Here is a 15445-nt window from a genome sequence, read left to right on the forward strand (position 1 = left end):
TCATGTTATCTACCTTTACAACAGCCATTTGTCATACCCGGCTAAAATATGTATGATCACATTCTATATGTAGTATATCAGAAAGATTAATTGCTTTTATTGAAATCATAGCTTTAATTGCAATCTTAAACTTGTGGGTTTTTTTTTCTTTTTTTTGCAGTGTTTTCAAAAAAAAAGACGTTTATAACATAATTCAATTAAAGGAGATTATGAAAATTCAATTACTTTATTAGAACAAACACAACAAAAATAACCATAAGTATGTTCTCTAATTACGTATGTTCTCTAATTATCGGTTGGCAAAATTACTTTATTTGGAAAATGGCAATTCGTTCATACTGATCATTTAAAAATAACACAATATTCCAAACTTCAAGTGTGCAAGACGTCTAATATTGTGCAACATTTTGATTGTTTGCCAGTTATCAAGTTCATTTCCTATGTGTGTAGTCACAGAAATCTGTGAGATAACTGAAGTCGGGGCTGCAGATCCACCTTATAATTGGACATGTACTGTACTCCTCAAAAGAAAGTGATAACTATAACTTATCAAATTTTTATTCCACAGAAAATGTTGTCTTAACCAAATTAGATGCAACAATTATATTAAACCCCTACAGCATTTGAGGATGTAACACAAGTATATGTCTTGATACTCCAGTAAGTTTAGTTGATTAAAAAGAATGAATACTAAGTTGTATTCCCTGACATAACAGTCATATACCTATATTTCCTTCCTCTAGAATTCTTACATCAGGACGTAACCTGGAATCTGTGGGAGGTAATGTGTCCAGCATAAAATCTTTTAACTCATTCAATGCTATAGCAAATGCTGTAAAACTGAAATACTGAAACAAACAACAAAACAATATTATTATAAACATGCCTGATTCATTATGTGGGGCATTGCTCAAAGGAAATATGATCCAAGGTATATTCATCTTTTTATCAATTTAAAATATTCATTAAACCACATATTCATATCCAACATTTTTATTCTATAACTGAAGGTCAGCTACCAGCCTATTTCCAGAGTTCAGTTAGTCATAAAAAACAAGAGTGCCATAATGGCCCTGAATCATTCACCTGACATTGCTAGAAAAGGTCACAATTTTAATAATGAGGTCATATTGGGTTTGTCATTTTTTTTACTGAAGTATCATAATATTTTCAGAATATTTGTTGATGTGTGCTACTATTTTTGCTTCATGGCAAATATCAAAGATCTAGGGATGGCAGTATCACAAAAGATGATATAAATGTATTTTCCTATACATGTCTTTATTAATTTAGTGACCTCCAGGGCATGTTTGTTGTTTTTTTAAACATCAGGGTCATGATTTATATAACTTTTGTGTAGGTAAGGTGATGTTATATGCAAAATATTTAAACTCCTGGCATTGCATTTTCAAAGGAGAAGATTTTTTTAAATACATTTTTACAACACAAGTCTATATACAACCAACTGACCACAAGGACCAGTTTTGACCATAGGGGCACGATTGGTACTGAAGTTTCTCCTGTGAAGTTTCATCCATCCCCCCCCCCACCCCCAAACAGTTTGACCTGTGAAAGCCAGACAAGCTTAATGCGGACAAACTTATGGAAAAGTGAAACTAATAAAATGAAGTAATATGGTAAAATTTAAGATAAGGTTAACCATGCAAGACCCTATTTTCAAGTATAAAAAGGAAACATACTTATTTGTACTGATAAGTAAGTGTGGAAATGAAGCCTAGGGTGGGGCCATTTTTTATGGCCCCAAGGGGCATGATTATTATAACTTTTGCGGAGGATCACAAGGTGATGCTACTACATGCCAAATATCTGAGCTGTAGGCATAATAGTTTCTGTGAAGATTTTTTAAAGATTTCATTTTTAAAGTGTATTTTTAGCTCCTGTTATCTACTTAAGCATCAGACTGGGATCATTAATGTAGCTTTTGTAGAGGACCCACTAAGGACCATTCCTGTCATAGAGGACCCATTAAGGACCATTCCTGTCATAGAGGACCCACTAAGGACCATTCCTGTCATAGAGGACCCATTAAGGACCATTCCTGTCATAGAGGACCCATTAAGGACCATTCCTGTCATAGAGGACCCATTAAGGACCATTCCTGTCATGGAGGACCCACTAAGGACCATTCCTGTCATAGAGGACCCACTAAGGACCATTCCTGTCATAGAGGACCCACTAAGGACCATTCCTGTCATAGAGGACCCACTAAGGACCATTCCTGTCATAGAGGACCCACTAAGGACCATTCCTGTCATAGAGGACCCACTAAGGACCATTCCTGTCATGTTTAGTCAAAATCCATCAAGAAGTTTAGGAAGAGATGTTGTTTAAAGAAATTGTGGACAATGACAAAGGACAGACACACTGCCATTACAAAAGCTCAGCTCTGAGCAAAAAGTGTGTTCAAAATAGCCACAGGAAAGCTTATAATTCTAGTGGCCACTGGCCACAGATAACATGTGACCGCTACTCACAGCTATTTATATAATGATTTTTATTGGAGGAGGGTGGAGGGGAATCAAAATGATCATTGTTGACAAATGATGGCTACTTTGAAGTGATCATTTACTTAAGTTAAACTGATGACAACTTATTTAAATCATGAAGGGAGAAAAGGTTAATAGAAATATTATAGTTTCTCACCTTATCGGATTTCTCAGGACGAGGAGTGGCTCTCCATAATACTACCTGATCTGGTATATTGAGATTAAATGTAGAAAAATGGTGTGTGGGAATGTTGTCCTCCACCTCAGAGTCATTGTTTCCATTTTCCTGAATTATATTTCACATTTATTAATTAGGGTATTGTCACTTGCTTGTGTTGCCTCTTTAAACAAAGTTTTGTTTTTATTGTTTTATCAATATATATAAAATTTATACCTAGCTATAATGAAAATAGATCAGAACATCTGGTCAATTACAAATATAAGTATACTAATGTAGTACATATTTCTGGCAACTCAATAACTTTGAATGGAAAAAGTAAGTCTCATATTTTGTTTATCATTATATTTATTTGGTCAGGCTAATGGATATTTCACCAACCAATTTATCACTCTCAAGATCAAGACATGATGAATATAACTTTAAAACATGATATATCATAATGACATATTATTCAAAGACACTGGTGATTATTGTAAAATAATAAAACTATAATACCAGGTCTTTCAGAAAAAAATCAATAGTTATAAGGCATTAGTGTTAATTAAATCATAATCTCCTCATGAACACGGTGGTTATTATTGGTAAACTATAATATGTGTATAACATTCTACTTACAGATACTGTGTGTTTTGGGCTAATTGGTTTTGAACTGAGAAATTCCTCATATTTAGAATTATCTATTCCAAACAAATCATACACCCAACTCCCATATAGTGACTTCACTTTCTGTTTGCTACAAAAAAATGTAAATTTATGAAGTTTTATATTTAATAGTAACACACTTAATGAGTAACAATATTTAACTTTTACTTAAATTATGACATTTTCATTGGCCAAACATAACATCTATATTCTAATCTTGTAAAATCATTTTACATGCCTGTATGTTATCACTCAAGTTTAAACAAGGCTTTCTGCTCACAGAGTTCTCCACTTTTCTCCGTGCTTGATAATTAAACAAGAGCCCGGTTTGAGCCGGGTGATGCTCCCCGAATAGGTTTTGGACACAGGAATGTACACCTCTTGTAATTTCAGAGTTATGTCCCTGGAAAAAGTTCAAAGTGCAAAAATTCCAAAATTAGGCAAGGCAGAGTTACTGTTCTTTGCACTGCACTTCTAATCAATGTGATCTATCAACCTACAAAGTTTCTTGAGGATATCTCTTATGATTTCCGAGTTATGTCCCGGACGACTTCAAAAAGTAGAACTAAACAAAGGGCAATAACTCCAGAATTAGGCAAGGCAGAGTTATGATTCTTGTGCACTGCACATCTACCCATTGAGATATATCTACCTTCAAAGTTTCATGTTGATATCTCTTACAGTTTTACAGCTATGTCCTGGACAAGATTTTCTAAAAGGGGAGATAATTCAAAAATGAGGCTTAACAGAGTTATTGTACTTTTGCGATGCACCTCTACTCAATGAGATCTATCTACCTACAATTTTTCATCTTTATATCTCTTATAGTTTTAGAGTTATGTTCTAGACAAAGTTCAAAGTGTTTAAATTAACAAAGGGCAATAACTCCAAAATTAGGACAAAAAGAGTTATTGTTCTTATGCACTGCACATCTACCCATTGAGATCTATTCATCTACATAGTTTCATGTTGATATCTCTTATAGTTTTAGAGTTATGCCCCGGACAAGATTTTTCTATAAGGGGTGATAATTCAAAAACCAGCAGACATTTTCACAAAAAATCTTACCATTTATCTTAAGTTTTTCACTTACGATAATCGTAAGTTAAATCTTAAGTCAATTTCACAAAGCCACTCGTAAGTTAAAAATTTATCTTAAGATAAAAAATTCACTTACGATAAATCTTACGACAAAAACATCCCTAGCAACGTTCATTTGATAGTGATGTGCATGCTCTATATTTGATTCCGGTTTTAAAATCAAGATAAAGAGCTTGAAATATGTATTGAACACAATCAAATTTCAATAAGAACAAAAAAATTATTCAAACTAATATAATTTATATCTTGATTGAAGATAATTATATATATCTAAAAGATTCAAAAAGAAGGTCTACTATGTTATTAATAAATAAAAAGGTACATGCTGGCAATGAAATTGAACTCACCAATTGTACAAATTATAAGTTTTCAATAATACTAGTCTACAGTATGGAGTTCACATTATTTAAAACTATTCATAACCCTCTCCATCGTGACGTCATCAAGTCATGACGTCACAAATGTATATATTCAAAAATAATTATACCTCAATTTGTGTTATTTATAGCATACTGTTTGCTTAATATTTAGTTCTCCTCCAACTTTTTGTTTATTTTTATTCAGTTTAGGTAAGAGATACATGATATTTTACCCTTAAGAGAGAAAAAATTACACTTACGAACGGGGAAGATCTATCGTAAAGTTACGACAGATTTTGCACTTAAGATTTTCTTAAGATTTTTTGTGAAAAGGAGATTTATCGCAAGATTTCTCTTACGACAAAAAATTGTCGTAAGATTTTTAGTGAAAATGTCTGCAGGCAAAATAGAGTTATGGTTCTTTGACACTGCACTCCCCTCAATGCCCTCTACCACTGTATGAAGTTTCAACAAAATATCTCCAAGGGTTTTCAAGTTATGCTCCCGACAAGACAACAGACGGACAGACAGACGGACGACCCGAAATTTTTCGGGGAGCATAATAAAAACATGATAGGAAAATGGGTATAATTCTGCATAGTCAACAAGTATGACAAGTTTAAAGAAATTCCTTAAAGAGATTTTAGAACATGCCAAGGTCATGACAAAAGCTCCAATTTTCCTCCAAAAGTGAAGCTAATTTAACTGTTTAATAAAACATTACATGTCAGCATGATAATTATTAAAATGTGAACAAGAGCCATGTCAACATGGCCATCCCCCGCCGAATGTGTTTGCTCATTGGAAGAATGTATATGTAGTAGAGCAGAATAATTCCATTTTAAGAGGTCTTTTGGTAATGAAAACTGATGGCTATAGTGATTACAGATTTGAAACCTATGTGAATACTGATGGCTGAAAATAACAAAGGGCAATAACTGAAAAATAATGCAGGGTAGGTTATCATTCTTGTGGTCTGCATCCCTCCTCAGTAAAATCTATCCACCTATGAAGTTTCAAGTTGATACCTCAAATACTTTTTGAGAAAAAAATTGAATTGAAAAATTAAGTATGAAAAATAACAAAGGGCAATAACTCAAAAATTATTAAAGGTAGAGTTATCATTCTTGTGCAGTACACACCTCCTGAGTGAGATCTATGCACCTATGAAGTTTCATTTTGATATCTCAAAGGCTTTTTGAGTTATGCTCTGGACAAAAATTAATTTTGAAAAATAACAAAGGGCAATAACTAAAAAATAATGCAGGGTAGAGTTATCATTCTTAAGCACTGCACTCCTCCTCAATGAGATCCATCCACCTTTGAAGTTTCAAGTTGATACCTCAAATACTTTTTGAGATAAGCTCTGGACAAAATAGCATGAAAAAAAACAAAAGGCAATAACTCAAAAATTGTATAGGAAAGAGTTATCATTCTTGCGCACAACATTCCTCCTCAATAAGATCTATCCACCTATGACATTTCATGTTGATATCTCAAACACTTTTTGAGTTATGCTCCACTCAGGTGAAAAATTAGGTATGAAAAATAACAAAGGGCAATAACTCAAAAATTATGAAAGGTAGAGTTATCATTCTTGTGCACTGCACACCTCCTGAGTGAGATCTATGCACCTATGAAGTTTCATGTTAATATCTCATAGGCTTTTGGAGTTATGCTCTGGACAAAAATCAATTTTGAAAAATAACAAAGGGCAATAACTCAAAAATCATGCAAGGTAGAGTTATCATTCTTGTGCACTGCACTCCTCCTCAATGAGGTCTATCCACCTATGAAGTTTCAAGTTGATAACTCAAATACTTTTAGAGATATGCTTCGGACAAAAATGTCGGACGGAAGGACGGACGGACGGACTGAAGGTCGGACGGACGGAGACTATTTCTATATCCTCCGCCGAAAATTTTCGGCGGGGGATAAAAACAGGTAATGACATATTCAGACAGTTGATTATTATAATTTACATAATATAAATAACTTAATAATTAATAATTTCTTACATTTTTTTTTGTCAATTCAATGATTTATAATTAAAGTCATATTTAATGATTTAAGTGTAATGTAAAATTAATCAAATAAGCTCCTGAATCATCATAATTATTTTGTGATAACATCATTCGCATGATTATCCTCAATACCTCACATCGTTCTCTAAAGTTTCAATTACATTTCAATTTTTCTGATATGAGAAATAATAATGCAAATTTCAGAAACTTAAGTTCTATAAAATTGTTATTGTTTTGTTTTATTTGACAGCTTCAATACTTCATACCTTGTGTTCTGCACACTGTCTAATATAGGTTATATTTCTGCCCAAAAGTTCTATTTTTTTCTATCAGTTCAAAAGATACAGAGCTGACACAAAATTTTGAAATTGATACAAAATGACTAAGTGTGACCTTGACCTGAGAAAAAAACACCTTTTTATCCAAGGGCCATAAATTGGCCAAAAATCATTCAAGCTGAAAACACATTTAATATGCACAATCACATTAGCTACCAATCAATCATGTAGTGCTTCATTGAAATTGTATTAGTGGTATAAGAGGAGTAGTCCAGACAAACTTTAAAAAATAAAAATTATTTAAGGGCCATAACTCTGACAAAAAACATTGAACCTAAAAATACCTTTGATATGAAAAACTAGACTTGGTACTGATCATTCCTGTAAAGTTTGGATGAAATTGCACCAGTAGATTTTGAGGAGTAGTTCGGACAAGTTTTGTGAGGGACGGCCAGATGGATGTACTTACGAAATGGTACTTATGTGACTTTTTGTTTCATCTTTTTAGTCATTTTAATCACATTAGGCCTAAAAAAAGACACAAGTAAAAATGAAATGAATAGGATTAAAGAAAATTTACAGTCACCTATTGTTCTCCTATCATTGTTGAGAGAAGGTCTTAATTAATTTGGTCTACATAAAAGTCTTGTTCTAAGGATTATAATGTCCAAGTATGAAAACAATCCATTCATAAATAACAGTTGAAATAAGTTATAGCCAATTATAGCTAAAATCAAGCAAAATTCAAAGATTTGACCTCAAAGGTCATTTATGAGGAAGTGATTATGAATGAAAATCAAGTTCAGTCTAGTCAACTTGAAGGTTTTGCCCAAGGGTTGTTATGTCTAAGTATGAAGGCAATCCACTGAAAACTAGAACTGCCACTGTCATGGTTTCAGAATCAACAGTGCTCATTTAGAGCTCAAGGACAACCTCCCTGCCAAATATGAGGGTAGTAAGCCAGTACATTGCTAAGTTATTTATTCTACATGTTTTTAGTGGCAAAGATCAAAGTGACCTCAAAACTGAAACTGCCTCTGCATGACTTGAATACCCCAAACCTGCCCCCTTTACCCATTCATGCAACTTTGCCTGGAGGTGTTTTATGATGAATATATGACCACATAATTATATGCTTCAAATGTGAAAATGTCAAAATCAATACACTGTGGAAAGGCATTCTTAAGCATTTGAGCAGACGAGCTTATTGAAGTAAAAGTCCCTGTGACCTTGACCTTTCACCTAAAATTCAATTGAGGTCATCTACTAGTCATAACCAACCTCAAAACCAAATAAGAAGACTGTTTACCAAAGTATTCTGAACAACTTGAGCGTACCAAAGCCCCTGTGACCATATTTTGGACTTCAGTGACCTCAAAATCAAAAGGGGTCATCTAATGGTCATGACCAGCCGCCATGCCAAATATGAAGACTGTGGGTCAAAGGATTCTTAAGTTATTGGGCAAACAAGTTTTTTTTTAGTCAAGGCCCCTGTAACCTTGACCTTTGACTTGGTGACCTCAAAATCAATAGGGGTCATCTACTATTTATGACTAATCTCAATACCAAATATGAAGACTGTCGGTCAAAGGAATCCTAAGTTATTAGGTGGACAAGGAAAAACCGATGGACTGCTGGACGGACAAGCTGATTCCAGTATGCTGTGCAGGGGTATAAATAGAAAAATTCTAACCATTGCCAGTTTTCAGATGGCAACAACAATGTGACTGTAGCAATAGCTCCTTTTTTCTTTGAAAAAGTCAAGCTAATGACACTAAAATGAAATAAATTCACAGTGAATGAAAATATATTTGAGCAGTGTCATGACAAAACTAACGTAATGTGTTTGCGACCAGCATGGATCCAGACCAGCCTGCGCATCCGCGCAGTCTGATCAGGATCCATGCTGTTCGCTATCAGTTTCTCTACTTGTAATAGGGTTGGTAAGTGAACAGCATGGATCCTGATCAGACTGCGCGGATGCGCAGGCTTGTCTGGATCCATACTGGTCGCAAACGCACTATGTTGGTTTTGTCATGACATGGCTCATTTCTAGGAAATCACTTACTTGAAGTCATAAACAAATCCTTCAACTTTATGCAGATCTTTACCAAACCAGCCCCCTTGTTTGAAGTTTAACACAGCTTTATGTTTGGTTTTATGATTAATTACTTCCATTACCCCAGTCTGAAATTACAACAACATTGTATATTATCACAGCTTACTTGACTATTCTTGACATGGTTGTTTCTCAGTTCCTAAGTCTATTTTTAGCTCCTATGACCTGTAATGTTTGTTTGGTTTAAACACTGATTTAAACATTTTTGGTGGTCTGCCCACCAGCAATTACCAATTCTGCTGCAAGTGATCAACTTCTAATCCCACATGATTTTGGAATCAGTAGAGAGTATACTCCATGTGGGAGATTATCAGGGAGAAATTTGCTGAGTACAAGGATCATACCAGGGTTGTCCACATTACAAATCTGATGCCCTCCTTATTGAGCTAAGCAGGCAGACCTACCTATGTATCAGACTGAAACATTTATATAACTTTTAGGCTACCTAAGAATAATTCCAGTGAAGTTTGGTCAAAATCTACCAAGTTCTTCTGGAGGATTATTCTTTAAAGGGTACAATGCTATATGTGATGAAACATTTTTATGAAATAAAAAAAATGGTAAAGTTTTGTTGCTTCCATAACCTGTTAATCTACACACATGAAAACTGTATGTAAACAATAAAACTGAAACTAAATATTATGCTGCTACTATAGTGTGTTTAATATTAACCATTTACAAATGATTTCATGCATGTGCAACTCGCTAGAAAGAAAATGTACATACATATTTCTTTTGTACAAGCATTTTAGAATTTGCTTTTTTTTATTCAAACTAAAATTTTGTAAACTGCAAACAACAAAAATATAGCTTAATAGGCTTTAAAAAAAATTGTGAATAAGATAGATGACAAACGATAGAAACTGTGACTGCCAACAAAAAAGCTCATCAAAGCAATTTGTGCTCTAGATAAAACCCAATAAGGACAGGACAGAATTGACAAAGTGATTCCTATATAGCACCCCCCAACACATACATACTTGTTGCGGTTGAGGTATAACAACATCAACATTAAATTAACATATATTTGTTCTATCACTATCAGTTGTATATAAATCTAAATTAACAGACATGTTTTATTGTTTATTCAAAGCTACATCTCTCCTGATGATCCACAATATTTCAATAACATCAAACTTATGAAAAAATGTACAAAGGTTTTAGGAAAAGTAAAAGATTCAAGTATTAATATGCATGTTTTGTGTGAATAATGTCTAATTTTTCAGTATTTATAACTTTATTTCTTCTGTGTTACTAACGCGCTAAGGCCTTTTTTGTATAATTTGATGTTTTTTGTAATTTACAAGGGTTGTGAGTGCCACTGATAATGTGTTAATTGCTTCCTTTTGTTTAACTTTTAAATTCATTTTTAAAATTTTCATGAAAATTAATATGAATCTAGAGGCGTGCTGCTTTAAGCATAAACCACATTTTGTCAGGTCACTTTTTTTGCATGAATGATCTTCAAACTGTTTTATTTACTGACAATAACAACAACTTACATGCTCAATCCAGATCTTTCCTACTATCACATTATGTACACAACAATTTACATTCTGCCAGGTGTAAATTTCACCATGTCTGTAAATAAAAAATATCAGAACATTTAATTTTGCAACAACATACATTTAGAAGCAAATAAGACAGTCACAAGATACTTTAAAGAGAAAGTTACTATAGGAAATGAACAAAAGCCACTGCCAGATGGGAAAAATGCTTCACCCTTTTTACTTTACTTTTTCTAAAGGCAAAAAAATAAAATATTAAAACAAATCTTTAAAAAGAAAATGAAAGAATTTTTTTTAGTTTATCCTTTTTTTAAAATTTTAATAGGTGGATCTAGTCATACTTGTTTTGTCCAAGTTTGAATTATTTCCTAAAATAAACTAGAAATGCCATGTAACTCCATTAATGCCCACGCACACATCCGAAATTTCAAATGTTATGATAACATTTAGTTCCAAATTTGTTTGCACAAACAATTTTTTTATTTTAAGTTCAAGCCTTTAACCTATTCAATGTGAACACAAACATGTGTATTCCTATGTTAACTTTGAGTAGAATGTGTTTAGAAGAAAATGAAAGGAAATTGAAATTTTATTTTATTAAATTTAAAGGGTCATTGCTCTGCCAAAAATTATCGAACCATGACCAAATTTGAACTTGACCTGTGCATTCCTTTGACATATCCATATATCAAAAGGGTTGGAAAGGGTGGGGGATCACTATCAGAGACATAGACAGTTGTATTGTGATATTGCATTTCAAATTAACATGGACAAAGTGAGTAGCTCATGCATGGAGAGGAGGAATTAAAATTTGTTTCTCAGCATGTTTAACACAAGTTTTTATCAAATCTACAAGGTTATACATGCAGACATATTGACAAAGGGAAAAAGAAATAAAGAAGTTATACAAAAAAAAAAAATCCAGAAAATTCTATGTTCAAGGGGGGTAAATCTAATAAGTTTTGTGCTAGAGTTGTGACCCATGATGTCCATACTGTCATCTATCCATATTTCAAGTTTCATAGACATAAAAATATTTTCAGTCCTTTTTGCGTTATCACGGGATCAAGTTTTGAGGACAGGTGGACAGACGGATGAAGGGTAAACCTCCGTTTAAATCGGTAGGGGACTAATAACAATACACACAATCCAGATAATAACTTTAACTATAACCTACTTACTTGAGTAACTCTAACGTAATCACTCCTTTTGGGTTAATCTCTACAGATTTACCCCAAAATTTCAATTTTGGATGAATGGACCCGTGAAATTTGAACACATCAGATTCCACATGGAAAGCACTGATTGGTGGATGATGACACACTTGTTCTGTTACCAGTCGAAAGCCCAAGTCAGGTCTGTAAAATATATTCAATCTTTAAAAGATTCAGAAACTATCAGTAATTAGGGGCAAAGTTATAGCAAATTTTTGCATATAAGATAAGTAACAATAATTCTTGGTCCGAATTCTGTCCTTTACTAGAAACAGTTACAGACTGACAAATCTGAAGAGGAAAAAAGTATAAATTAAGAATAAATTAAGTACATTTGCACATCTAAAAAACACATCAAAGGGTAATAACTTAGAAGTACAAAGCTGTACATTCACCCATAGTTTCAAGCTGATATCTCTTTGTGCTCAGGTGAGCTAACAAAAAAAATGGCCAATGTTGAAGTTTATGGCCAACAACCGGAAAGACAACCTGACTAGAAAAAACTTGAAATTTTTCTTTGAAAAAGCAAAAAACTAGCCCTAAGCATAAATTTAACATTAAAACAAGGAAAAACTAGGAAAATCTTCAAAATTGAGGATGATTGTAAACGATCAGTTTAATATAAGTTAATTGGTTTGTTCTGAAAAAAGTCTGATGTAAACACTTTGTTATATGATTTTAAGGAACTACAGAAGTAAGGAACACATTTTGAATGCCCAGTGAGTTTTAGCAGGTTAAGCTGTATAACATTGTTTCCAGTCTCAAATTTTCACATTGTAAACAAAAGTTACATGATGACTGAAACATTTTATTCAAATACAGCTTCATTATGAGAATTGAAAACAAGAGGGCCATGATGGCCCTGAGGTCGCTCACCTGTATATAGGCCCCCCCCCCCTCCCCCCAACCTTGCAGGGCCAATTTTAACCCAAGGGCTTTTATTTGTGCAAACTTGGTAGACTACCAAAAGAAGATGTTTCATGCTAAACATCTAAGCTCTAGCTCATTGGGCTTTTTATAAGAAGATTTTTTTTAAAGTTTTTACTATACACATATAGTTAAAAACAATGACACCCCTGGGGCCGGGCCAGTTTTGACCCCAGGGCTTTTATTTGAACAAACTTTGTAGACACTAACTAGAAGATGTTTCATGCTTAATATCTAAACTCTACCTATTTGGGTTTTTTCAAAGAAGATTTCAAGTTTTTGTTATACACATATAAGGAAAAGCAATGATCCCCAGGGCGGGGCCAATTTTGACCCCAGGTCTTTTATTTGAACAAACTTTGTAGACACTCACTAAAAGATGTTTCATGCTTAATATCTTAACTCTAGCTATTTGGGTTTTTTCAAAGAAGATTTTTTAAGTTTTTGCTATACACATATCAGGAAAATCAATGACCCCCGGGGCGGTGCCAATTTTGACCCCAGGGGTTTTATTTGAACAAACTTGGTAGACACCTATTAGAACATGTTTGATGCTAAATATCTTAGCCATAGCTCTTTGAGTTCTTTAAAAGAAGATTTTTTAAGTTTTTACTATATGCATATAGGGAAATCAATGACCCCCGGGGCAAGGCCAATTTTGACCCCAGGGCTTTTATTTGAATAAACTTGGTAGACACCCATTAGAATATGTTTCATGCTAAATATCTTAGCTCTAGCTCTTTGGGTTCTTTAAAAGAAGATTTTTAAAGTTTTTACTATATGCATATAGGGAAAATCAATGACCCCCTGGGGCGGGGCCAATTTTGACCCCAGGGCTTTTATTTGAACAAACTTGGTAGACACTCACTAGAAGATGTTTCATGCCAAATATCTAAGCTCTAGCTCTTATGGTTTTTTAAAAGAAGATATTTAAAGTTTTTTCTTTCGGTTGCCATGGCAACCAGAGTTCTGCATGGAATTAAATTCTTTGAACAATTTTTAATGGTGACCACCAAAGGAACATTCCTGTGAAGTTTGGATGAAATTGGCTTAGTGGTTAATGAGGAGATGTCATTTAAAGTAAAAGTTTACGGAAGGACGCCGGACGGACGGACGCCGGACGAAAAGCGATCACAAAAGCTCACCCTGTCACTTTGTGACAGGTGAGCTAAAAAGAATGTCACTCTATTACAGCATTTCCTTCCTAGAAGACAATTTTATCCTATTTTCATGATTACATGAAGTTTTTAGAGTTTTTATTTTTGTGCTCTACATACAAAATGTTTTACTCATTTTGCTACTTATCTACACCTGATCTGCAATAAGAGTTAACTTACCTATTAAGTTCAAAAGTTTCTCCTAATAATGGATTAAAAGGTTTTCCGATCCTGTCCCAGTTAGATGATATAGCAGAAACTGCAAAGGCTGCTACATACTGAAAAAGTTCAATACAGTGACCTTTCTCAACTTAAAGAATACAATGTAAATGTAGTTCCAGTAAATCTTTCTAAGATTCTCGTAAATAAAAAGAAAATCTATCATCATAGGCACTTTAAACTTCAGAGTTTATGAACAAAATGCAATGTTGAACATCAAATTACAAACACTTAGAAGAATGTTTTTATTTTGTTGGAATAAGCTTAGTACTACAATATTACAGCAATTATGATTGGCAAAACATAATAGAGGATGTATTTAAAGCCCCGGCCCACAGGGCGAGGGATTTATCAAGTCAATTTTAGTTATGAGGGAACAGTTACAGTAAAATAAGAGTTTACCATCATTCTGTCAGCTGGATCATCTTGCATAGAGGCTGTGTTAATTAATGTTGAGTATTCCAGGTACTCAGTGATTCGCTGTAGGAATGTAAGAGGTTCGTTGAACACTACTGGCATCGTAATCTTTGACAATTCCTGATTAAAAAACAAAAACAATAACATATACTAGTATGATATAACTATAAGGCAAACATTTAGTAATTATAAGTTCAAAAACAAAATTCTCTTATTTTCATTTCAGTGTAGAAATAGTGTAAATCAAAGTAGAATTTGTACGATAGATATTTGTCACTATGTTTAACACAACACAAAATGAACTGACTGTATCTGTACCATTTAGACGTATAAAACAGCTTGCAATGAATGTTAAACCTATTACGACTTTGACTTCAGTATGATATTTTTAAATAATGGTTAAACCTATAATAGTACAGTGGAACCTGTCGAATCTGAACTCGTCCGTACCAGAAGAAAAGTTTGGATTAGAAAGGTTTCCGGATTAGAAGGTTTTTTACATGTTTGTTCATGTTATTGGCAGAATAGATAAAATGAAGGAAAACGATGATGCATTTGAAATTGCAATATAAATATTTTATTTTTGCCATATCTCTTATTGTTCATTTTAATACATGTATATACATGTATATACAAAAATAAAAAATAAATGAATAGAAATAAATAAATAAGCAAACATATAATAAATAAATTAATATAAATCCAACTAGCATGTTTAGATTAACCTAATATGGACAGACTGATAGAAAGTTCAATAACTATATGCCCAGGGGCCATAAAAATAAAGGCCAA

The 15445-nt window shown here is 33.4% G+C and overlaps 1 protein-coding gene across 2 annotated transcripts in view; it reads right to left on the bottom strand.

Annotated features, from left to right (window-relative positions):
• The window catches only part of LOC132722472 (oxysterol-binding protein-related protein 1-like), a 76497-nt gene that overhangs the window by 4098 nt on the left and 56954 nt on the right, over positions 1-15445 (bottom strand). For both annotated transcript variants that reach the window (XM_060706979.1, XM_060706980.1), the window contains 8 exons: positions 14639-14773; positions 14198-14295; positions 11901-12077; positions 10714-10792; positions 9161-9279; positions 3304-3421; positions 2665-2793; positions 725-848 (listed from right to left, as the gene is read on the bottom strand). In XM_060706979.1, coding sequence (XP_060562962.1) covers positions 725-848; positions 2665-2793; positions 3304-3421; positions 9161-9279; positions 10714-10792; positions 11901-12077; positions 14198-14295; positions 14639-14773 — 979 coding nt within the window. The remainder of the gene's footprint in view (positions 1-724; positions 849-2664; positions 2794-3303; positions 3422-9160; positions 9280-10713; positions 10793-11900; positions 12078-14197; positions 14296-14638; positions 14774-15445) is intronic.

Source organism: Ruditapes philippinarum, unplaced genomic scaffold (assembly GCF_026571515.1).
Source record: "Ruditapes philippinarum isolate M1 unplaced genomic scaffold, ASM2657151v2 ctg910_1_1_1_1, whole genome shotgun sequence".
Lineage (NCBI taxonomy): Eukaryota > Metazoa > Mollusca > Bivalvia > Venerida > Veneridae > Ruditapes > Ruditapes philippinarum.